At 35.3% G+C, this 26,253-nt stretch overlaps 1 protein-coding gene across 3 annotated transcripts in view; it reads left to right on the forward strand.

The window, feature by feature from the left end:
* LOC106649717 (RNA-binding protein Musashi homolog Rbp6) overlaps positions 1-26,253 on the forward strand; it is a 162,927-nt gene that overhangs the window by 44,291 nt on the left and 92,383 nt on the right. For all 3 annotated transcript variants that reach the window (XM_023462926.1, XM_023462925.1, XM_023462924.1), the window contains one exon: positions 19,063-19,111. In XM_023462926.1, coding sequence (XP_023318694.1) covers positions 19,063-19,111 — 49 coding nt within the window. The remainder of the gene's footprint in view (positions 1-19,062; positions 19,112-26,253) is intronic.

Genomic DNA, 26,253 nt, shown 5'->3' on the forward strand with positions numbered 1-26,253 from the left:
TACACCATCGATAAAATAGATTGGCTTCTCTATATTGCTACTTCTGAAAATTTGATTGTCTGATCAATATAATTAAACATCGAATTTTTAATATCAATCGTTCAATATGATAATTATGGCCACAATGAATTTCACTTTTTTATAGATAATATTTTGTATTCATATGCAGTGGTAATGATACGAGAAAGATTTACTTTGCTTCTTGTGATTTGAGCACAAAAACAGCAAATATTTTGGGTATTTCTAAATGATCGCAAAGGTGTGTACATTTGGACCATGCATAACTGAGACATATTCAACATATTGAAGTGAATTCGTTAACGGTTTTCGGTAATTCAGGTATATTTTTGATTTTACGTTTAAATGAACTTTAATGGAATGTCGTATGCGCATTTTAAGTAGCTACACAATTGGCTCGTTTCGCAACTTTGCACTCTCATGAAGTTCCGTCACGCTTGGTCCAGTGGGAAAATACAGAGAATGCATGAAACTGGAAGGGATGAAATGGGGCTGTGGGAGAAGTTTTGAAGGGGGCAAAAGGGGGAATGAGAAACCACCAAGCGCATTATACAGTTCAGAGCCAGAATTGGGAAAACGTCAATTTTCATGCACTTGGAATGGAGATGCAAATGTTTGAACATATGTGTGTGTGTATGTGCTTGTGCGTTTCCATGAGATGAACGTAGTCTAGGTTGTTATGCGCTACCCGTATTTGAACTGTGTGAGTGTGTGTGTGTGTGTGAGGGAGCGCGCGAAAGGCTACCTTCGTTGCAACCGCCATCACCACTGCGAACATTTATAAATGTAGATATAACGTGAAGCTTTACAGCACAGACTAACTTAGCCTCTAGTGTATTCACACAGATTTCGGCGTTATGATATCATGATATTTTAGCATATTTCAGAGCGTTTAATGCATCAGAATTTAATTTTTGGGGTCACGTTCATCAAGATAAAAAGGTTTTAGCCTTATATTTCGATAGAACTCATACAGATCTGGTAAATTATGTAACGCGTAAGCAAAGTGCGATTTCACTGAAACAAAAAGAAATAAACGTCATAAATAGAGAGATGCGCACGTTCGTACAATGAACCTAGATGAAAATTCATTTATGAATTAACTATCACCTAGAACTTTCGATCTAAAATGGGAACTACATTTGGATAATAATCACTCTCACTTACGTTTAAATGCAAAATAGATTGTTTGCGTCAATCATAAGAATAAACTCGTTAAAAGGAATAAAAGTATTTTGTACTACTTTAGATGCCACCTTTCATCATTGTACTGTGACACTTAAGCAAAACAAAAAATATAAATTAAGCGACCTTGGAAAATTTTCATTTATTGATTCTGCATTTTATTTCTCCGAGTTGAAAAAAATTATAGTTGTTTGTAACTCCGGATTAGCCTCATATTAAAGTTTGTCTTATCAAAAATCAAAATATAGCTTTTGAATAAGTAGTTTACCACTGAAATCATTGTGAAATTAAGAAAACCATTCATTTTCATAAAATTTCATGCATTAAGTACTACAAAAATGGTTTTTATGATATGCATGTTTGGATACAATTGCTTGCAAAGAGCGCGTTGCCGCAGAAATGACAACAGGCTTATTGCTATGAATATTTGTACATGTATTTTTATGCGCTCGTGCGTGATCATATCATTCATTAGGATCATACGTGGCCGCGCCTTTCGTATGCCTTTTATTTGCACATGAGATTTAGAGGAGAAAGATAGAATACAAAAGGGTATCAGCAACCAGAGAGACGAAACAAGGGTACTGCTAGTATGCAGCTAGTGGTGGAAGGTGTAACTTCTAAGTAGGAGGTTGCTAGTAATAGCACTTGACACGTCCTACCGTAACAAAGAAGTGACGTGCATGCCTCGGCATTTAATTAATTCTGATTAACCCGTAATCACGTAGTAGTAGTAGTTACAGCTGCGATGAGCTGGTATGTCGGTACATTCGCATTATACAGTTAGTTATGCTGTAGTGAACTGCTATGGACCTCGCATTCAATTTTTCATCATTTATGAATTCCATATAACATCTTCTTCTTTTACTTGTTCGTCATCTTCTACTTTTTCATTTTTTTTCTGTACATGCCTTCTGCTTCCTCATAGAGGAGGCTATGTGATAGGCTTTAAAATGAGATTTGGACCAGACGTTTTATTAAATTTTTCTCTTCTTAATAATCAAAATTTGTTTTCAACTAAAAATGTAGTAAGTATATGTTCTCTAGTAAAAGCTATGACAATCTAAATCACCATTTAAATTTTATTTTTCTTTTGTTGATAAAGGATCAAAGATGCCTGATCTAGAAAAAACCGTGAACAAATAATTTATGGAAAAAATTCTTTTTTTAAGCTCGACTCCACTTATTTCATCAGTGGTTCTAAGTTTTTCATTATTTTCTGAACTGGTTAGGTTTTGCTACTCGTTGGCATAGAGCATTAGAGTATTAATCTTGTGTCAATCTAATTGCTAATCTTTCTAGTGTTTTTTTCCTTGCTCTAGCACAGATAAAAAATTATTACACACGCGGAAGACAGAAAATTAAATTTATTACTTTTTATATTCCAAGATAAGCCTTTTTTTAACAAGATGAATAAAAAGTTTTTCTTAACTGAGCGCCAGCACAATTTTTGTATGAATTTCTCACTCTTAACACATGTATAAAAATTTCGCTGATGTAGCACGACACCATCCTCGTCGTCAATAGCAACGTATAAAAAGCAAAAAAGAGAAAAAAACGAAAAAGAATGAAAGAACCAGTACTGGTGGTTGCCTATAGCTTGGTAGCTTGTGTGGGCGTGCGTTGGACTTTTTCTATATTTTTTCTTCCGTACATATAATGTATGCGTACAATAGAAGCCAACAGCCTTCTTGACTCTTATTAAACTCTATAACTCTCACGGTCGCCTCTTGCATATTTTGACGATGTAAAATGTGCTTGGCTAGTTGAAGAGAAAAGACACTTTATTAAAAAAACCTGAGTTTATATGCATCCGAATAAATAGTTTACATAAAAATATTTAATTAACTTATAAAATTACAAAATTTGAGCTGGCAAGATCGAAACCACTTGAAAAATTGTTAACAGCAAAAATTACCTCTTATTCTGATGGAAAAATAATATACTATTACTTTTAAAGAGAGTACAAAACAAGTTAAGAAAGAAACATTCTTTTTCCGAACCTCATAATAACTCAATAAAGTAAAACTAAATATTTAGAGATGCTGAAAGTTTCGTAAAATTAAATTAAAAAATAAAACTGACGAAGAAAGTCTTTCGCCTCCAGGTCACAGATCTTCCTCAAAATTTTTGGAGGTCTCCTACTACATAATAATGATGATCATTATTGTCAGTTTGATCTCGTAGGTCTTAGAAAGGATAAAGCATAAAATGCCTAAAATGCTCGTCTTTATGTTTGTTCGTTAACCTAAGGATCTAAAGGCTGGTCAGCCATCTCGAAAACTTCAATTTTGTGATTTGACCTACATTGAAGCTGCTCTTTCTATATTTTTTCTAGTTTTTCGTTATGTCTATTTTTTTTCTAGATATAGATTGTATAAGAATTTCACTTTTTATGCGTTGAATTTATCTTTAATGTATTAATTAATGAAAGAAAAATCAGAGATTTTTTTTATCTAGCTTAAGGGCTCATAGGCACGTTTAAATGGAAAATCGTTTTATTCCATTTTTAAAACGGATTTTTTTCCGTTTCATTGCATTTTTTAAAACTCTGAAAAATTGATTTTCCTTTAAGATGCAGCAATATCCATTAGCCTTATTTGTGTACTTTGCGTGTTGAATTTTTATTCTTATGTATTTTCAAAGATGGATTTGAATTTTCTGATTCATTTCTGCTTATTATTCTGCTTTTCTGGGGTGAATATAAGAAAGTTGTTAAATCATGTTTTTTTAACGAAAATTTGATGTAAAATTCAAATTTGTACTCAAAAAACATATTCATGCCTCAAAACCACTTAAAACTGATCAAATAGCATAAAATAGCATGAAAATAAAAAAAAAATTTTCATATACCTCAAGTTGGCCAATATGGAAATATGTTCATTGATACATCTAAATACAACTGTTTACCAAAATGGCGTTATGGGAAAATAAATAGACTCCATTTGACAGCATATTAAGGACCAAAAAACATGAAAAATGAGGAAAAGACCCTGTTTTTAGGTCTATTATACGCTGTAGAATTGAGTCTACCAACATTCTACCCCTCTGTGAGTCAAGTTTTTCATATTTCTAAAACTTGGTAAAGACGTAAGCTCAGGTTTTTTTTAGGGGTCACTGCTTCTAAATCTGGGGTCAAGTGTAAAAAATTCATTCCATTCAAAAACTCTAGAAATTTGTTTCATAGTAAAAAATGATTTCAACTTTCTGGTGGTCTCAATTTTTAAGAAAGTCTTGGAAATCATCTCTATATATTCATTTATCGAACTAATATAAGTATTATATAAGCTCAAACTGAGGAAATTTTTGAATATCACGTGCATTGTAAACTTTTTGACTCGTCAACGTTAGCACACGGTCTTTTGCCTTTCTCTCTCTCTCTCTCTCTTTCACGCTGAGATTTGATCCTACCTACTTTTGAAAATTAACGTGTTTGAGTTTGTGTGTAGTTGTCTCACATGATTCACGGCACACATATCCATTTGCAGTCACCCATTTGCTTGCGAGCTAAACTTGGGCAAGAAACTGAAGTTTGAAAAGTGTTGACGTAGCGATGCAGCCTGCTTCGTTCACGATTAATGCTTGGCGCTTTAAGACTAAACGAAGGCTCTCTAAGTTTTGTTGCTACGTATTTTCCTCGCGTTTGTGTATAGTTTCATACCTTACATGTAGTCTATTACTTCTCACATACATTTTAAATGTTTTCTGCAGTGTCGAAAATCATTGCAAGATTTCTCTTTTCTATCTATTGAGTGAGAAATTCGATAATGATTGATGATATTCTACGTACGACCTTTTTTAAAAATCCTTGATGGTATTGATCATAATGATGAATTTTTTCGGACATATTTATGTAGTGAAAAATGAAATAAAATTTGCAAAAAACGTATCAACTCTTAAATCCTGTAAATTTGAGCAAACCCATATTTAAAAATTAAAAATTTTTGTATTTACAATTTCTATATGTGGCATTTAAAAATTAAAAAAAATTGTTCATTAGACAGTAAATCAATAGTATCCTGAAGTAAATTTTGAGATTCAATGTTATGCATGTAACAATTTTTCAATAACTTTGGCTACTGCCACAATTTTGACTAATTTTTCCTTTCATATCATTGAAAAATTGAATTCAGTCATTTGTTAAAATGAATGTTCCAATTCAAATGCTAATCAATGAAAAAATTGTTTATAACGTTGTTAGTCCCACAATTTTTGCGAATTATCCCTCTCGCAAATTTATGTAGAAAATTCAATGTTTTGAATAAATCTTTCAAATCTATATGTGAAGCATTTAACAATTTTTCAATAACTTTGTCTATTCCCACAATTTTGATTAATTATCCTTATCACGCATTTGAGAAAGGTATTTTATGGTTTGTTAAAATGAATTTCACTAATTCCGTATGCGAGGCATTTAACAATTTTTTAATAACTTTGGCTACCCCTGAAATTTCGGTGAATTTTCTCTTTCCACAGTTAAGCAGTGCATTCAACGATTTATTAATGAATTCACAATTGCACATGTTAAGCATTAAATACTTTTTTCAAGCTTGGCTAGCCTAACAATTTTGATGAATAGCCCTTTTCTCCAGTTTTTTAGTGAACTCAACGGTTTGAATTCCCCAATTCCATATATATTTCCATACTACCCAGTTGAAAAAAATTGCATGGATGTCCGCGTGGATTATCCACGTAGATTAGCTATCCACGAGGATTAGGCATGGATACTACGTAGATTAGGCAACGATTCCGTGTAGATCAGACATAGATACCACGCGGAACATACATGATTTCAAAAAAATTTTAACTTGGTGGATTTTAACTTCTCCACATGGATTATTGAATAATCCACCATAATTTTTTGAGAAATCTTCGGGGATTTTGGATTTTTTTCGCGAGCCCACTCGAAAAAGCCGCAAGGCTTTGTCGGTGAATCCTCGTGGGTTGATTGAAAATCTACGTAGGTATTTTATCGATCCACGAGAAGTTCCACGAAAATCCTCGTATGTTTGAGTTCTACATCAAATTATACTTACAAAAAAATGATTTAACAATTTCTTTGCTTTCTCATAGAGGAAGTTATGTGACTGTTAGTTCACCCCAGAAAAGCAAAATAACAAGCAGAATAACATCGAAAAATGAAAATTAAACTTTTAGCCTCTGCAGATCCATGAGGGATGGACCTAGAGGGATAAAAATGTTGTTTTTTTATTGTTTAAAGTACTCTTTATGAGTATATATTTAGTCCGAAAGTAGTTTTTTTGGCACATCACACTAGACGTCGAATAGCCCATATATACACGAAACCTCTTCTACCCGCACAGTTAGAGTTAGGGATATATCTGCTGACTTTCATGGTTGGAAAGCTTGCATCAAAGCACACATACCACAAGCCGCTCGGGTGAACGTGCAAAACATTAGCTGTAACAGTACCTCTAGTACTACTCTCCGCAGAACAAGACTGTAGTTCTAGTACGTACATGGGCTAATTTGAAATTCTACTGGATAAAACATATACAAGGTGTCACAAAAGTATGTAAACCTCCTAAAAGCGGGCTAAATATGCGGAGAAAAAAAACCAAAAACCTCATTTCCGACGTATTTTTTAATGGGGAATCCAATGGTGACCTTGGATTTGACCTTGAACATAACCTCAAAGCTATAGCGACCCAATAATCGATTTTTCAAATGCAAACACCTATTTTTTATTGCAAATTTGAAAAGAGCGAAAAATTTCAAATTTGCAATAAAAAATAAGGGGTTTGCATTTGAAAAATTGATTATTGGGTCGATGCAGCTTCGAGGTTCGGTTCAAGGTCAAATACAAGGTAACCATTGGATTCCCCATAAAAAACACATCGGAAATGAGGTTTTTGATTTTTTTTCTCCGCATATTTAGCCCGCTTTTAGGAGGTTTCCATACTTTTGTGACACCCTGTATATATATCAAAAGAGGGAAGGGGAAATAATTATCAAGAATACGCAATGTATTCTGATTTCTTTTTAAAACTCTAAAATTTTTTACTGAGATGCAACTGTTTCCATGAATTATCTTAGTATAATTTTAATGTTAAATGTTTTCTTCTTTTAAGTTTCCTGGCAAAGTAAGTTTTTAGTCACTTATTGTAATTTTCAGAGCGTACCCTTTAAGATACAACACCAGGTTCGCATAAACTTCATCAGAAAATCAATGCAATGGACGCAAGCATTTTAGAAATGATCGAAAACGTTGTTTGACCGTGCCTACGAAGACAATCACTCATGCGAATTCGGTCAAAAAAATCTCTCTAAGAAATCTGCGGCGAAAAAAATCCCTCTTTCAAAAAAGCGGTCAAGAAAATCTCTTAAAAAAATCTGCAGTCTTTGACCGCATTTTCTTTTGGAGAGATTTTCTTGACCTCATCTTCGAAAGAGAGTTTCTTTTCACCGCAAATTTTCACGAGAGATTTTTTTGATCGCGTATCACTGGAACGGTGATACTCTTCGTAAGCACGGTTGAATTATTCTACGCGAAGCATACATTTTTTTTCATAAGACGTTATTTATTGAAATTTATATATTAAAAATTTTGATTGAGGGAAAAATTCTAATAAAAAATTCATTGCAAAAAATTCAATTCTAAGGTGTATATAAGCCCTTAACTAAAATTTGCGTTGTTTTTATGAGTAAAATAATGGTCTTAAAAATACTTACGAGTACAGAGATCAATTTCCAGTAGTTTTCTTAACAAATTTTTTTATTTCATGAAATTCGATTTTATACTGGTGCATGTACGAATGCACATGCTTCTGTGTGAGTTGATATGGATGAACGCAGGATACATAATGAGTCTGTGCAAGCAACAGAGGTGGGCGCTCTATGGCCTCTGTAGAATATAGTGTTTGAACGTACACGCTACGGAACATGGCCGCTAATTAAACGATTAATCATCGACCGAGTGACAAGCTATGCTAGAGCCGCTTGTATATATGTGTATATGTAGCTCGAAGGTAGCTTGTAAGCAACAATGTGGTCGCTACCACTGATGTTAGCGCTTGCAACACCGTTCGCTTATTCGTTCGAGCTAGTGTGCCGCTCAGTATAGATTGTGAGTGGCTGTGGAATGCATTTGTGAATACGCTTGATCACTTGCAAAATTGTGTACATGTATCATTGTGTACGTGGTCATTTATGGATGCATACCGGATAATGTTAAGTTACCTTTTGCAGGAGTATTGAAACAAATAAAATTAAATTAAGAATAAAATTTTTAATTTCATTAAATTATAAATTTTAAACACTTTAAATTTAAAAAAATTGATTTTTTTCTTCTTTTCCTTACTTGAAGGAACTTTTCTTCTATCTCGGATGCGTTGTTCAGAAATAAAAAATTCGAATTAATTCCAAAGATAGAGTTGATTTTCTAATTCAATGTATCAATTTAAAGAAAATTTGATTCTCTATGAAAATTGATTATGTGATTTTTCCAACCGTCCTATGTGCCATTTTTATTCATTTTAACTTGCCGTGACTAATCGACGTTAATCTGACAGAAAGTACAAGTATTAGCCTATCCGCCGACGACAACACAATATCGTGCTCAACCATAAAACACTTAATAATTATATCATCTGCTAAATACTGCATTTCATGCCCCTTGTACATTCTATGTAATTAAAACAAATTATCACAACTGCTATCATTAAGGTTTATGCAATTTACTGTGCATTGTTTATTTGTTTAGTTAAATTCATTAAAAAGCTTTTAACAATTTAAAATTCAAAGTTTATCACAAAGCGAGTACCCAGTCAACCATTCATAATAGATACAACAATATTTACGATTATTGTGTAAATTCATCAAAATCCATTCATTGTTTTGAAGTGCAAATTTTTTTATATAAAGTTCAGTTTCTGTCAAATTTATTAAAAATTAATACAATGCAGTTTGAAGATTAAAGTTGATTTAAAAGTGATTGTATTGTAAAAGGTTTATAAAGCCTATAATGAATTATTTATAATGTTGAGAATGAAGTTTGAATTTTTTTAGAAATCATTATTAACAATTTATTATAGGCATTATAAATATTTTAAATAAAATTATATATAAGCGAAGTCTTTTCAAGGTTTCAAACATAGAAAAAATCGCATAGATCGGAAACGAAAAATTTTGTCACCTTGGAGGTTAATGGGTTAATCTAACAATAAATTTGAGGATGCGATTATCGAATCATGGAGCTTATCGAATATCGAACATCGAATCGAATATCGAGTATCGAATGATAAGTCGCGCGAAGCGCGCTGAATGTCTCTATGAATTGAAGTATGTATGTCGATATCGAATCAAAATCGAAATGTATAATCGGAACAGAGCAGATTAAATAGATTGTTCATGAATAATTCGTTAACTCGATCAGTCAGAGTGAAAAATCAACCCCAGGCCGAGGCGAAGCCGCAAAAGAAGTGCATAAGGAATTTCTTTTCTGGCGGCTTAGACTACATACGAATTATATATATTTCATATTCAGTGGTCCTATAATAGCATTTCCCTCTCTGCGCAGGCGAAGGAAAATAGTTTCTTGCGGGCCGTTGGTAAAATCATTCATAAATATAATAAATCTATGTCTCCTAGCAAAATGATACTACTGTGGATTAAGAAGGATAGAACTCGATTAAGCAAGATTCTACTTCGACCATGCGCATAATGAAAATAAAAAAAAATCGCATTCAACAAAAACAATTTAAAACTGAACACGCTTTAAACCCCAAAGAGTTAACATTGGTACCTCTAAAAAGTTATTCCCGAGAAATGTTCGCCATAAATTCTTTTCGATGCCGTGCTTAATAGTATTCAAAAGAGTAATTCGTAAGCTCTACACTTAAAAGCGTTTTAAGCGCAGATTATTATTATTATTTTTTTTTTTTCGAAATTGACAAGGGAGAGTAATTTATAATTTGGATTATTCTTTTCAAAAACGAGCAATATGCGCTCTCAACTTGAATCCTAGCGCTTTATCAGAAAGAGTTTTACGTGAACATGTTCTACTTAGGAGTGTTAATTTAACTCTTTGAGGTTTAAGAGGATGACGAAGTTAGCCCAAAAATCCAAATTTTAATCCCGATTTAATAAAAGGCTTTATGACGAGCTTCATTTTAATGATTTAAAGGTAGCTACTGTAGGGCCTTTTAGATAAATATTCAGTGAAGATTCAGAAAACTGGATTGAAATTTTGACTTTTGGGATGGCTTCGATATCACCATGTACAGTTTTAAATTGTTTTTGCAAAGTGCCATCTTTAGCTGAACTTGATTTTTGTTATTTTTACGCTACAGGATGCGAAGGTAGCGTCATGCAGAATTGAACTCCGAAGAGGCATCTTGCTGCTTAATAAACTGGAAATAAGACTTCATTGTACTGCTCTGCGGTGCAGCATCGTGTTGCTAAGAAGTTTCGATATGTGATAATAAAACCATATCTAGCAATAGGTCACATTTCTGCTTGAAAACATGTACTGGGTCTGCAATATCGATTTTTGAAAATTATTTGATACGTCTTTTATTGTTTTTCAGTTAATCCCCTATTAAAAAGGTCATTTATAACAATAAGTATGACATCATGTTCACTTAAAAAATGTTATACCTTCATTCATGATTGACTCATGAAAAACAATAAAATAAGTGGCTTATAATTTTAATAAATTTTTTTTAAAATGCGCGCGAAGCGTGCTTAGCGACAACTGTTAGTGTAGTAACTCATTAATAAAGTAGTTGCTTTATGTGGCATGCAATGTAAAACAAAATGAGAATGAAATGTTTTCTTAGTCTAGATTTATTATTAAAAAGTTAGAGAGTTTCTTTTAATTCTAATCCTGGAAAGTTGTTTTTTTGTTAAAATTTTCTCTGTTGTTGTAATATTTTAAGAGAAGCGATTGACCTATAATCAATGTCTAGGAAGCAGAGGCATCTTCAGGGCACGAGTGGGTATGCCTATGCAACAGGAAAGAGGATTTGATTTGTGCAAAGTCTTTTATAGGCCAAAGATCCGAAAAATAGTAAAAAAGTTGTAAAAATTGAAAAACAGGTTTTAGCAAATGAAGACATAGAAAGGCTTAATTATGAAACTTGCATGTATAGGAGCGGTCATAACCATGAATCCAACAATAAAAGTGATTTTATAAATTAGAATTCTATGATGCAGGCACGTATGATTTAATTTGGGTTACCACTTTGAATATACGTACGATGATGAATAAATTCTAAATCTATGCAAATTCTTTATAAATAAACTATTGAACCGAAAAGCCTAATTATACTGTAATTATTGAATATCGAATTTCAATTAAAACTGCGTTCGCCCTATATTTTTCTGCGCTCTATAGTAGCCTTACAATATTTTACTTACATAGCTAGCAATCTTTTAGGGAAGTTTTATCAATCGTCAAACAGGAAAACAATTCTAACTAAATTTCGAATCACTTCTTTTTCCTATACACATATTTATTATATACCCGAACACTGGCAGAATTCTATTCACCTTCGAAAAAAATGCATGTTAAAGTATAAAAAATTTACCGCAAGTTTTATCGACAGTGCCAATATAACATGCAAGCATTTTTAATTGCTACATCATTTGTAATGCCAAGTGTACTGCATGCAGAAGAAACTTATAATTTTAACAGGTATACCTTCAACAAATACGGTATCTGTGAGGTCAAAAGAAAGTTTTTTACGCATTAAACAATGTTTTAATTTTTAAAATGACATCGCCACTGAAATTGAGTTGTGAGAATATAACACGTTTGTTTTAATTTGCATCACTAGCGACGCGACGGCTGCACAAAGTTGTTCGGGGTGTATTATATTTTACGAGTATATTGCGTAAGCTCCTACCATAACTCGATAAATAATTTGATACAGCAAAGTTAATCGAGTTTGTTCACTGTGTACACAGCGATACGGCTCTCTGCACAAAGTCTGAGAAATTCGTATCCCAGTAGGCTTTGCAGCGTATAGTACTTCCATGTACACGTCCGGCTGTTACCTGTACATTGAAAGAGCGGGTGAGAGAAATTCAAAATGCCACATGAAATTGTAATACAGGTTAATCTCATCCATAATTTTGCAATGTACAAATCTTATCAAAATATGATGTGATGGAGAGGTGGGGTCTTATTTCCCCTTAGGATAAGTGGTCACGAGTACACAGAAGCTTCCATACTGTATCTCTATATAAATGAAAAGTAGAAAGAGAGATGCAAGCAGGAAAGCTTAGAAATGAGACAAAGCGAGAGTTATGAGTGAAAAGAACGAAATCTCTTATAAAACGGAAATTGTTTCGTCTGATATTACTCATTTTTTCTCCGATGTTTTTCTTTTTATTTCGGTATTTCAGCGGGTACATGTAAGATCTTATGGAAGTTCGTATCAAGAACTTGCATGAAAACTTACTTAATATTTCTATTCAGGTACAGAAGGGCCATTATAAAACAATTTTTGACATTTTGAGAAGTTATCAATGAATAATTGAATTTTCAAAATTTTCAAGTATTCAAATTGTGATAACGTTATTATGCAACATGATTTATATGTATATTTTAGTTCAGTTCAATCAGATAGAAAACTTTAGGTACGCAATGCAATACTCTTTACTTAAACTAAAAGCCGACATATTGAAACTGAATTCACGTGTACACACGTTTAGAAATATAGTCCTGGGATATTCAATAGTTCATGGGCGGATCACTATAAGAGTTTGTTTGAGGGAGACAGACGAGGACACGATTATGCTTTTACGAGATCGACGGAAACGAAACTAGTATGAGCTGAATAAAGCATGAAACGTTTCGCCAAACAGCGAAAAAATACTGTTTGTATACTGCTTTCTTTTTTCTTTTTTATATTACTTCTTTTTTTGCTTTCACTCTTTTAGCTATAATTCTTTTCTTTTCTGTTTTTCCTTGTTTATTTCGTACTCTCTCTCTCTCTCTCGTACTTAAATATTTTGCTATTTTACGCTTACTAGTCTTATACGTAACCGTGTAATTACAACTTGGCCAGATTGGGTTTACCCTGTAGCCGAATAAAGTTATTCAACTCAACTGAGCTCAACTCTCTCTGTTCTTTACTGTCTGTTTAAACTGCCATTGGGTCTCATGTGGTTATACCTCAAGACCCCAATAAATTTCTTAATCAATCAATCGCTCTCTCTCTCTCTCTCTCTCTCTCTCTCTCTCTCTCTCTCTCTCTNTCTCTCTCTCTCTCTCTCTCTCTCTCTCTCTCTCTCTCTCTCTCTCTCTCTCTCTCTCTCTCTCTCTCTCTCTCTCTCTCTCTCTCTCTCTCTCTCTCTCTCTCTCTCTCTCTCTCTCTCTCTCTCTCTCTCTCTCTCTCTCTCTCTCTCTCTCTCTCTCTCTCTCTCTCTCTCTCTCTCTCTCTCTCTCTCTCTCTCTCTCTCTCTCTCTCTCTCTCTCTCTCTCTCTCTCTCTCTCTCTCTCTCTCTCTCTCTCTCTCTCTCTCTCTCTCTCTCTCTCTCTCTCTCTCTCTCTCACTGCTGGAGATCGCTGAGCGGGCCAGGCGCGCCATAGAACGCCGAGAGGTATCTATCTTGGTGTCGTTCGACTTCTCGAAGGCGTTTGATACCATCGACCACACCATCCTGATACGCAAGCTCATTTGTGCAGGTTGCTCTGACTGCGTGGTTAAGTGGTTCGTGAGCTACTTGAGCGGTAGAAGCGTGTGTGTGCGGCTGGAAGATGGCACGCATACGGAGCCAAGAGCGGTCACATCCGGCGTCCCTCAAGGTAGTGTTCTCGCCCCACTGCTGTTTTCAATATTTATCGCCGACCTCCCGACCTGCCTACTCACCTCGCGACACATAATCTATGCGGATGATACTCAGATCATCTCGCATGGATTGCCGGCTAATATCCGCGATCTCCTGCGAAACGTAACTAGAGACGCTAATGCGGTCTGTGAGTGGGCCACAATAAATGGACTTACGTGCAACGCCGCAAAAACAAAAGTCATGCTCATTGGAAGCTTGAGCTTCGTGACCTCGCTGAGGCCGTCGTTGCCTGCTGGACTGGATATCGGTGGCGAAATTGTGCCTTTTTCAGAGGAGATCAAGACCCTGGGGGTCTTCTTGTCAGAAAAATTCAACTGGGATCGACAGATTGCCTTCATGACCACGAAAGTTCATCACTCTCTTTATGCTTTGCGTTTTTATAAGCACGCCCTCTCTCGCAAGATGCGTTTGATGCTGGTGGGCGCTCTGGTGACACCTCACCTAGACTACCCAGCACCACTGCTGACGGACCTAACAAAGGAGCAGGTTTTGGCTCTTCAGCGCCTGCAGAACGCTTGCATCCGTTTCATATACGGCACGATTCCCAGGACGGCTCATGTCACTCCCTATCGACTGGCTCTGGGATGGCTCTCGGCTGGGGGACGCAGAGAAGTCATCAACTGCTCCCTAGCATCTCGCATTATCAGAGATGCTTCGCCGGGCTATCTCAGAAAAGGCTTTCGAGTCATCGGAGTGCCCACAGAGACCGAGGAAATCAGGCAGTCCGCACGACGCCGACCACCGGTGCTCTACTACAAAGCGCCTCGCACTGCATCATTGGAACGCTCATTTGCATTTTCATCTGCCATATCAATCAATAATCTCCCTTTTATTACAAACATCCTCTCCCCACCGCCTCGTTTCAAGTCCCTTCACACCTCCTTCCTTATGCAGCACGAGAAGGCGGAGTGGCTGCAGCGATGCAGGACGGAGGGCCTTGCCCCTGTCCCGCCTGAATTAACTCAAGTGCTAAATTTAAACTAAATCTAAACTAAACTCGGCTATTCCAAAAATTGCGCGATGGATCATCCATCTATGTTTGCTAAATGTGCTGTACCGTCTGTACTTACAATGTTTTCTGTTTTACATTATTATTAGTAATTGTACTACTACTGTCTGTTTGAACTGCCGTTGGGCCTCATGTGGTTATACCTCAAGGCCCCAATAAACCTTAATCAATCAATCAATCAATCTCTCTCTCTCTCTCTCTCTCTCTCTCTCTGTTTTCCTATTTTCAATAGTCAAAACATGTTTTGCCGCTTCAAATTACAACATTGAAAGAGTAATTGAATTAAAATTCTATCAATTACTTCTCTTCTATCTTCAAAAACCATTTGACCCAAAAATTACAATTATAATATTCCTCATATCAATTAATTTAAACAAACAACGAATTGACTTGTTTAATTACATTTGAATTACAACTTATTTTCGACGTTTCGTCAGTGCGGTTTTTGATACTTGCCCGACAAAAAAACATTGTTTCGTAATTTCAATATATTTGAATAAATTGAGTAAAAAAGAATGGGCTATTCGAGTCACTATTAACGTATACTTTTTTATAACATTGTGTTAAGTTCACGTTGAGGCTTCCCTTTGTCGAGATATAAGTTGCTCAAAATAGCGCCATAAATTGACCCGAGTGCAATGAGCGGCTTAAGCAAGATAGACATCCTCCCACCCCCGTTGCGTAATCTACTATTGTGGAATGATGACGAAACTTACTTTTAGCTTACAAATTTGACTCAACAGCCTTTTGCGTATGGTCTAATTAAGATAGAATTCAGAAATTAATTGTAAATTTAGTAGCCATTAGAAAATGGAACGGAATTGGAAAATTACCCCATTAAAATTATTTTTTTTATTATTTTCAACCGCAGAAACTGCTACTGCTATTTTTTTTGCAAAAACTCTTTCAGTTTTTCAATTCGAATTTTTGATAAGGTTTCTAGTGAACGTTAGACTTCTTTAAAGTAATTCCTTGAGAAACTTGGACATTAGCTTTCTTATTTTTTCCTTTTGTTAACGTTTATTTTTTGTAATATTTTTTGTATATTTCAATTGATTCAATTTCAGAGATGCTAAAAATTGTGTATAAATTCGAGTGATGAGAAAAACAGATCAAATTGTATCATTAATATCAAATTTCTTCATCGTTTTGCGTCATGAATTCATCAAAGCAACTTTATAATGTAGCATGTATATAAGTTCAGTTGCAAAGAGGAATAATAAATAAACTTGCACATAAGTAAATTTATGAATTCTATTCAATAACTCTTTTTCTGTTCCTTCATACATGCGTATAGTCAGTAGCAGATATCAGGCAGAAGGGTCGAGGGAGGGTCAGAACTTTTTATCTTGGAAGAAGCTAGCTAGGCAATCAAAAAAAAATCTTTCTTTTTCGTCCAAGTGTACCTGTGCGAAGAAAAGAAATGAAAGCTGGCTAGTACTACCTTCAAGCTTGTATCTTGGTTCAATTCTCTTTCGAAAAATCGACCTCTGCAATCGTTCATGCGTGAGTCTGTACGTGCATATGTGGATGCGAGTATGTATGTGAAGAAATACACGCTCGAACCTTGTAACTTATACGAAAAACCTAAGAAAAAAGCAAGATAGAAGAGTGCCAATGCTATACATACGCTAGTTGTATTATGTTATACCTATAGCCTTCTAGTAAAGGGGCGCATTTTTTATTCGGTCTGAATAGCAACGATCGGTCGTTATTTTTCTACGTGCTCACTCGTTTTTCAACCGCTTCGCGCACAAAGATTTACCACGCTTTTAGACCTACTTGCTATAACTGCGGGCAAGTTTTTTTCTTATGTATTTTGTTATGTTTTTTGTTATGTTTTTTGTTATGTAGTTTAAGTATTTTGTTATATGCTATACAAACGTATATTGCATTTGTGAATCATTTATGTGCGGATCGAAGTATTTTTGTTTACATACGATCAGCTCATAAGGGTTGCTTGTTTATGTGAAATTGAAGCTTGTTTTAATTGAATTTTTTCATTTTTGTATAACAAGCGCATAAGTACGTAGATCCCATGTACATAGTTTCAAGTCAGTTGGTTCATAGATATCAGCCATTCAGTGAAATAGTGTTACATATTCATATCCAATCAAAGTATCCAAGGCTGCACGTCGTACAAGCAAGGAAAACTGCAACTGCTGCATAACAGCAAGCCTACCTTTCAATTAACCCGCCGTCTTTATACATCGTATGACTGCATTTGATAACCAACACACCCGACTAAAATTCAAAATTATTAATAAGGACTTCAGAGATCGATACGGCAAACAATTAGATTGTCGCCAACGCACTTAAAATATATGTACCTGTGTTGTATAAAACAATGATATCGGTCTATACAAAAGTACTGGTATTTCGTACCATTCAACAGGAAAGTTTCATTAGAGGGCTCAATTGACTTTGCTAATTAAACTTGCGTGCCATTACGCTTTTAAATACATTCATAAACGCATGACGTGCATATGCGAACTCGAAACGTATTAATTTTTACGAACTCGTTGCATCAAGTTTTTCAACTAACTAACTCCGACTTGTTAGATAATGAAATATAAAAATATATTCTCAACGCAAATGAAGGCAACTTTCAACATCATGAGAGCAACTCGCATAAGATTTTTTTTCAATGTAAAAGGAATTATGTGCAAGTACCATTCGATGTTGATATCTTTACTTTTTTGCAGAATCGAGTTACGGTGAAAGTGGTTAAGTTATGACCTACATTTTTGACCAGCAGCATCCCTTTGCAATTAGTACTATACCTGAACCAGTTCGAAATGCCCAAGGGCAAATGAGATTGGAATTTAAGACTAAATAGTATTCTCGAGCTAGGAAAGTTTGCATCTCATTCAATTCTTACACTAATTAATAAACAAATAAATAAAAACTTATATAAAATTATAATTTAATTTGTTAAATTATAATTTTATATAAGTTTTTATTTATTTACGTAACCTATGCGTCTATAAAGCTTATTTCAAGTTCAATTTCTATTGCTCTCTGAGGAGCATCATATTTACTCTTTTTTTAGCCTTGAAAAATTTAACAGAGAAAAATGACATATATACAAAGAACAGTTATAATTGTAATAATTCAATTATATTTGAAAAATTATGAGTAAAGAAATGGATCACCGTGCAATTCGACTTTAAAAATATGAGAAACTATTGCGTTAAATTCGTTCAATTATATAATATATTTTACCGATATTATTATTATTATTATTATTATTATTATTATTATTATTATTATTATTATTGCTGTTGTTGTTGTTGTTGTTATTGTTATTATTAATTATTTCAAAATGACCTTATCATATACTCGAATTATATGAAACGCTCTAGCAGCGCAATATACATAGGGGAGATGTAGGTGAGAGTAAGCTTGAAAAGATAGTGTTGGCCCTTGAGAGGGGATGTTAACATAGAAAATTTATCAGGTGACGTTACGACGTACTTGCAAGATAATTACATTACGTGAAGTGACGCTGCCTGTCTTCTATTTTGCCTCTTTGCTTTTACCCTATCCTTGCTTGTGCTATGCTCAACGGGGATTACACACCGAGACTTTTAATTTGCAAGTTAGAGACGCAACGAAGTAAAGTACAGTTAGAAGAGACTAACACAGTCAGTTAATTTTTATGACCTCCCCATGTGCCACATTCTGCAGTTTTCATAAATTGAATTATGAAGAAAATACACCATGTGATGGAAGCAAATTCACCCAATTGCCTTTAAAATTTGTTTTCTACAAAGTTATTCTAGTTGTAACAATTTTTATGCATTCATTACTGTACTATAATATTTTTCTCTTTCGCCTCGCAGGTTTTTTCCTCGCAAAATTCCTTTTCTTCTTTCATTGTGTATATTTGTATACTTGAATATTTTATAAAGATAAATTTACAATTTTTATATCTCTTGAGTGGATTTTCCTTAAACAAATAAGTAATTTTAAAGAATATATTATTTATTTTTCAAGCATTTAAAAACAATAAATCTTCTTTTTGTCAGATTGAAGACGCCATGCTGATGTTTGACAAGCAGACCAACAGACACAGAGGTGAGTGTTTTATTTGTAACTTAACAAAAATTAAAATCATCGAAACAATTGAACTTTTATGATTTTACATAATCAATTTTCACCTCTCTAATCGCAACATATTGCGGCTAAAAAACGCCGTACATAGATAAATCACAATAAGCCGTTTATAGCTTAAGTATACATCGCACAAAAATTTTTATTGTACTATTAAAAATAAACTCATACATTCTGCATGTATCCATGTTCCACTTTTAAAAGACAAAATTTACAGTTCGTTGCATTTTTTAGAATTGACAATTACGCGGAATGGATAAAAAGATTGAGTATAGCCCAACATTAAATAAAAAATAAATGGAAACTACAAATGACGATAAACTGCAATTTGATTTTCATCACAGCGTACGGGAAGTGCTATTTCCCGCACGCCGCGTCGTGCGGGAAAATCTTCAAATCGACTTCCTGCACTCTATACGTAAAAAAACTATACGTAACTGAGGCGGTTGTCAATCTTGCACTCGTGTCAATGCAACCCTAACTACGCTCGGGCTGCTAACTGACACTCTTGCAAGATAACCCCCCCGCCACAGTTGCGTAATGTACTATTTACACGCATGACTACTGCAAATTTGAAGTTTTAATTCTTATGCTCGATTGATTCAGTAAGTCTTCAACCTTTTGTGAAAAGCAGTAAGCAGAAATAAAATAACTTTCTACAACATTGACACAGCGATAAATTGTCACCTTTGCAAGAGAATTGGTGCTGAAAATAGATAGAGTAAGAATTTTTCAATGATAGCTGAAAAATTCTGTGGAAGAGGATGCTCATAGAAGCTGATTAAAAAAGAGGAAATAAAAATAAATTTACTGTGGCGTTCGAATCTTTCCCGAAAAAATTGTCGCAACATAAGTAGAGGTAGAAGCGCTACGTAATAAAATTATCGCACAAACTGCGCGCCTCGGGCTGCTTGACTAATTCCATCTACACTCGTTTGAACCTTAATACCTAAAGCGATCAACAAAACGATGTTTCTCTAGCTGTAAGATAGCTCGTTCCAATCAGTTGGCATGTCCAATTCAATTATCCTGCAGTTCAGCACTTTGCTTGTATATCTATGTATGAGCAATGAACGTTTCGAGAGCCCCCGACTTCTACTCTTATCACATCCTACCCCTTCTTTGAGCCCTACATACTCAAGAAAAAAAGAGCAGTAAAGGCAACACATACGCCATGTATAGAAAAAAACGGCCGTGCGTAGCATTACGAATTCTATAAAGGACATGCTCTTGGCTGAGGTCCCAGACGAATTTTCTCTATCTCGTCTCTCTCTCTCTCTCTCTCTCTCTCTCTCTCTCTCTCTCTCTCTCTCTCCTTCTCTCTCACTTACACACAACCATATGTAAACGCAAGGAGAAACAGAGGAAGAGAGGCATAAAAAGAGGGTTTAGATTTCCACGTGAACAAACAAGACGACTCGCGCGCTACACGTTGCTTTTGCGACATTACTATGCTACAACACTGCGTATGTATGTATCAACGCATAGAGTACTACGACTGGAAGTAGAATATGACAGCAACAAGGTGAGCCTTTCGTTAGATTATCTAAGCTTCAGTGGCCAAAGAATATTCCTTACTCGTGCTATCTCTCTGCTTCTCTTTCTGTATTTCTATCGGTCGTACTCACTATCCCAAAGCTCTTACACGGATGTTAGAATATGATTTTAATATTTGAAGATCCAGAGTTATTTATTTCAAATATTCACTTGAATACAAACTCATAAGAAAAAGAAAGATTCACGTTTGACCTGATGCCACCACCGTGAATCTATTTGAAATGTTTTATAATATTATTAATGTAGCTATTTATCCTTTAACTTATGTTTTAAGGGCTGAAATCAGAAAAAATGCATTGTACTTTCGAGAAGGATTCTTGTCCCCTTTCTAGAGCATTTTTTTAAATTCCAAAATTTTGATTTTATATTAATATACAGCCGTTTTCATGAGAAAATAATACTTAAAAAAAAACTAATTTTTTTGATATTTAAGGTATCTTTCCCTTCTTGAATAATATGATCGATCACTTACTAGTCTATTAAAGTTAAGAATAATTAAAAAATTAAAAAGAAAATTTTTAAATATGATGTAGAATATTTATCAGACTCCTTAAAAATTAAATTTCATTTTCAACCAACGAGTTAAGATTATTATCAAGATTTACATGTATAGAAATTTGTTGAGCAAATTACAAAGCACCTTCATTCTCTTCTGTGTAGAGGATACGAATCGCATTTCGTTAGAACTTGCACGCTATTCTCTTACAATTATATCAAACTTGCTAATGCAAGCTATAGAATGTGAACACTAATAATATAATAACCGCAATCACGCTAATAGACCGACTAATTTTCACCTGCCTGGAACAACGGAGGCATCCTACTATGGCTTTCTCGAGCAAACTACTCAGAAAACACGAGAGAGAGAGAGAGAGAGAGAGAGAGAGAGAGAGAGAGAGGCACGATTTCTGAAACATAATAGTTATACAAGATGTGAGGTTAACTCTGTAGAGTTGTAACAAACCTGAAACTCTGGAATGAGACGAAGAGCACAGAAGCAGAGAAAGCTGAAGAGCGAAGGAGAAAACAGAAAAGTGTATGGCTGCGTATATACCAACTAAAGAGTTTTGATCCTATGTGTAGAAGTAAGCTGTGTGCTTCTCACGTCTCAAAGGACCTTTGATGGTCAGAAAACTTGTAGCGGTAACTGCAGCAAGTTTGAAGTTTAAAGAGCATCTTTGCGGATCAGCATCGTGTGATTAACCAATACATTACTCTCGGGACAAAGTTCTGTCCACAACGCACATTTCCCTTTTCTCCCTTTTCTATCGTCTTCCTTTCATTCCCGCAGTCCCAATGGTATTCCGCGACGAGAAAACTCTTTTTTTTTGCTCTTGCTAGTACTCAGTACAGCCCAATAAGTAGTAGTACTTATTATAAACCTGATAATTCAGTTTACTTGTACAACAGATATACACACAGCTTTAGTCATAAAAGCAAAAAAATGGAACATATCTTGATATGCATATCTTAATAAACAATATTTTATTTTATTTAGTTTCACATTACTCCTTCTTAATTGATTCACAGATTTGCATAGAGCTAGAGATAACTATCATGAATTAATATAGTCTTGACGAATCTAACGGGAGGTTCTCATCAAGCTCGTCCAAAATATTAATTTTTTTTTTATATTTTCGAATGGCTTATATTTTCAAGAATCCCTTGCCAAAAATTCGTATGTGATTTCGAATTTTTAGTCAAAGTCAAGATTGAGAGTAAGCGTTTACTCGACGCTTAATATACTTTTATAGCACTGCGTGGCATAAGTTCACATTTATGGCACGCTTTTCGGTGGCATAAGTCGCACATTCTGGCACCGCTGTGTTCACATCGCACTCGCATACGCTCGTGCGCTAACCTCACTTCGCGTTACCAGAAAGTGCGACTTATGCATCGGAAAAGGGGGCATGAATGTGAACTTGGCACAGTGCTATAAAACGTTGTACGATACTCGGGCCATAGGGGACACTTTTCGGCCCAGCTATTAGGACCCTAAACTACGGCGTGCCAAAAAGTGTTACTTATGCCACTAGTATCGTAAAGTACTAAAAAGGTACCAAAAATTTTGATTACTTTATCAACTTCTTTTTATGAGAAAAAAATCGCGAAAATCACGTCATTTTTTGGTTGCTAGATGAGAACCTCCCCTTAAAAAAATTTAAGATTATTCAAAATTATCCAACAATGCTAAATAATTACCCCTCAATTCTAGTGAAATTGAAAAAAATTATTATTTCCATCCTTCCAGCAAAAGTATTTTCTTACGCTGCTCGTGTAAGCTAGGAAATAGTACTTTATGATACAAACGCCCTAGTAGTAACACTGTCTAGTACGACGTAGTTTAAGGCCTGAGCACAAATTAAATGAATCCATGATTTATAGATTTTTATAGTTGAATTTTCTTCAAATATCAATAAAAAATTCAATTAATAAATAAATTTCAATTATTACATTCGGAAACCCTGATAGGCCACGGCTGCTATAATTTTTCCCAGTTTCTCATACAGAAGACTCGCGTTCTGTTAACCCAGCGGATCCATGCATCTATTAACGCAGTTTTAGCCTGCACAACACACACACACACACACACACACACACACACAAAGGACGAGGAATTCGCTTGGCAACGCTAATCAAGTGGCAGGAAGCATGGGACCGGTCGACGAAGGCCCGATGGACGCATCGACTGATCCCAAACATCAGGGTGTGGATCGAGAGGAGGCACGGAGAGCTGAACTACCACCTCACGCAGCTCTTGACCGGGCACGGCTTCTTCAAACACCATAGCCGACGCTACGACCACAATCAAAGCGCGCAATGCCCGGTCTGCCCCTCATCCATCGAGAACGCGGAGCATGTGTTTTACCAATGCCCGAGGTTCAGCGAGGAAAGAGAGAGTCTACACTCCCTGCTCCACGAGGTCATGACGCCGGAGAACACCACCAGGCTCATGCTCGCGAGCGAGCCGAACTGGCTCGCGGTTGCTTCCTTCGCCTATTCAGTCGTAATAAGACTGAGAGACGAAGGAATGGACGGAAGGTGATGACCGGACGATGCGGCTGGAAGAAGACGCCACCGCATCCAAGCCCCCAAGAAGCGCAAAACGCCAACCCCTCCATCCCCGTGAAGTAATGCCTAACGGCGGTTTCCGCGGGGATGGAACAAAGGGAAAAATAGACGTGGATGTACTTACATACTCCATGTAAACTATTCTGTTATTTTCTTTCTTCTGCTACATTACTACTTAACGTAAACTCCTTTTTCTCTTTCTTTTAAATAAATCACCGTTATACATCCAAAAAAAAAAAAAAACACACACACACACACACACACACACACACACACACACTTCAAATACTTACACACATACGACGCATCATAAACGCAACGAATATTTGCGGAGAAGGCCGTTTTGAACATCTTTTCTCCAGTATATTTGCAGTGGGTGTGTATGTGTGTGTATGTGTGTGTATGTGTATATTATGTTTGACGCTGGGGCAAACGCTGTCTCTCAACCCAGATTTGAAATGCTAATTTCCAATAAGAGATTAGTGATATTTTTTAAGAATACTATATAAAAATAACCAGTAGCAAATTTATAGAGGGCAGCTCTTTGCCAATGAATTGGCAGTGGTTTTTCTAACGGAATAATTTCTGTGAGAAAATATAATGTAGTATCATAATTAAAAAATTGGAATGTAGAATTATTTACTGAAATTTTGCACAGTTGTATGGAGAGAAAATAATATTATTATTGTAATGGAAAAAGCAAGTCGAATTGTGATCGAGAGAATTCTCGAAATCTCTCTCTCACTCTTCCTCTTTCTTTTTCTAGACCTTCTCTCTCTCTCTCTCTCTCTCTCTCTCTCTCTCTCTCTCTCTCTCTCTCTTTCTCTATCTGAAAGGATTAGAGTTGGAGTTAGCAGAAAATTCACTAGTCGAAGACTTAATCCGCAAAACATTCCAAGGGTTACTAACGAGAGTTTGCGAAGGAGTGGAAGGAAAGAAAAAATCTTAAAAAAACGAAAAGCACTTGAGGTAATTAAATCCTGTCTAATAATTTACGACTTTCTTTCTCTCTGTGCAACACTATAGTTAATTCCTGCGGGTAGGTCGGTGGCGACGCTTATGTATATGTACTGCAAATGCGCGTACGGCTTGGTGGAAAACTCAAATGCGGGCCAGGCGTTCTGTACACTGCATGCAAAACAGATACATATAGATGATGCACTGAAAATGAGACGAAGAATCGGACAGAAAATGAAAAACTGAGGATAAAGGGATCAAGTATCTACAGATATAGTTAGCTATGCACTAGATGGTAAAATTCCGAAGCACGAGGCCTAAAGGCTCGTTAAATGTATGATAGGGGATAATAAATATTTATTAATGACTGAAACGCTGTCCCACGCATATCGCACACGCTTTTTCTGTACTGCTGCTTCAGCTAGCTGCAAGGACAGAGATACATGCAGTACCATGAAAAATTGAATTGATAAGAATTTTCACATGTCTGTATTTGAAAATGTTTATATTATCCAATTATTATTTCCATAGGCTTTACAACTCGTATTCTATGACTATTTATGTTAAGATTGTACATAAAAAAGAAATAGATTTAAACTTTTTTCAAGAGTTAAAAGAGATTATATATTTTTTTAATTTCTGTATTGGCATCATGAGGCTATAAAAATTTCCCTAGATCAGGCAAAATAACATTCTTTAATATTCCATTTAATAGAACATTGACCAGTTAGATCTACAAAAACTGTTAAATATATTTTTACAGTACTGCAGACCTCCTACGCTAAATATTGAACACATTGAAGGTGACTCAAAACTAAGCTAGACTTTGCTGGAATGTTATTTAGGTTTTGACTAATATATTGTCAAATTTCCCCGGTTCCTGGAATTATTTCTGCACAATTGCATAGGTTTTTGGAATTATATCTGAAAACAAAGCTTTCCTGCAAAAAGGATTATTTTGATCATAGGATCTTTAGGGAAACATTTCACTTCTCCGCACTAAATTATGAGTAATTCAATAAAACCTGAGTATATGTGTTGCTGCTAGGTGGCACGCGCAGCAGTAACATCTAACTATACAAGCACCCGCTTGACGTCCGGTGCTCCCCACTATCAATTGTGTAACATAAAAAAGTGAAAGTTGACGTCTGGCTATACTATTATGATTATTGGTACTGAGTCAATTTAGGTTACATGACGTAGCATTCCAAGTCATCGTATGACTCAATTCAGATCCACGTGGTTTCATTTTGTTCTATAGACCATTAGCCACAGTCGCAATCTGAAGCTATGCATAAGATAAATTTTAGCACGTAAAATTAGGTAAAATTTTTTATTACAACGATTTAAAATCAAATAATGCTGTACGCCAAAAAATCCCAGTGTGCAGAGCAAACGGACGCTACTGAGACTAAAAACCTAGTACTATCATGCTCGCCCGTAAGGACGAACGAACGTACGCTCGTTTTTCACGGTTCTACTTCCTATATCCAACGCATGTGAAATAATTTCACTTCAAA

Source organism: Trichogramma pretiosum, unplaced genomic scaffold (assembly GCF_000599845.2).
Source record: "Trichogramma pretiosum strain Unisexual culture from Peru unplaced genomic scaffold, Tpre_2.0 scaffold92, whole genome shotgun sequence".
NCBI classification, from domain to species: Eukaryota; Metazoa; Arthropoda; class Insecta; order Hymenoptera; family Trichogrammatidae; genus Trichogramma; species Trichogramma pretiosum.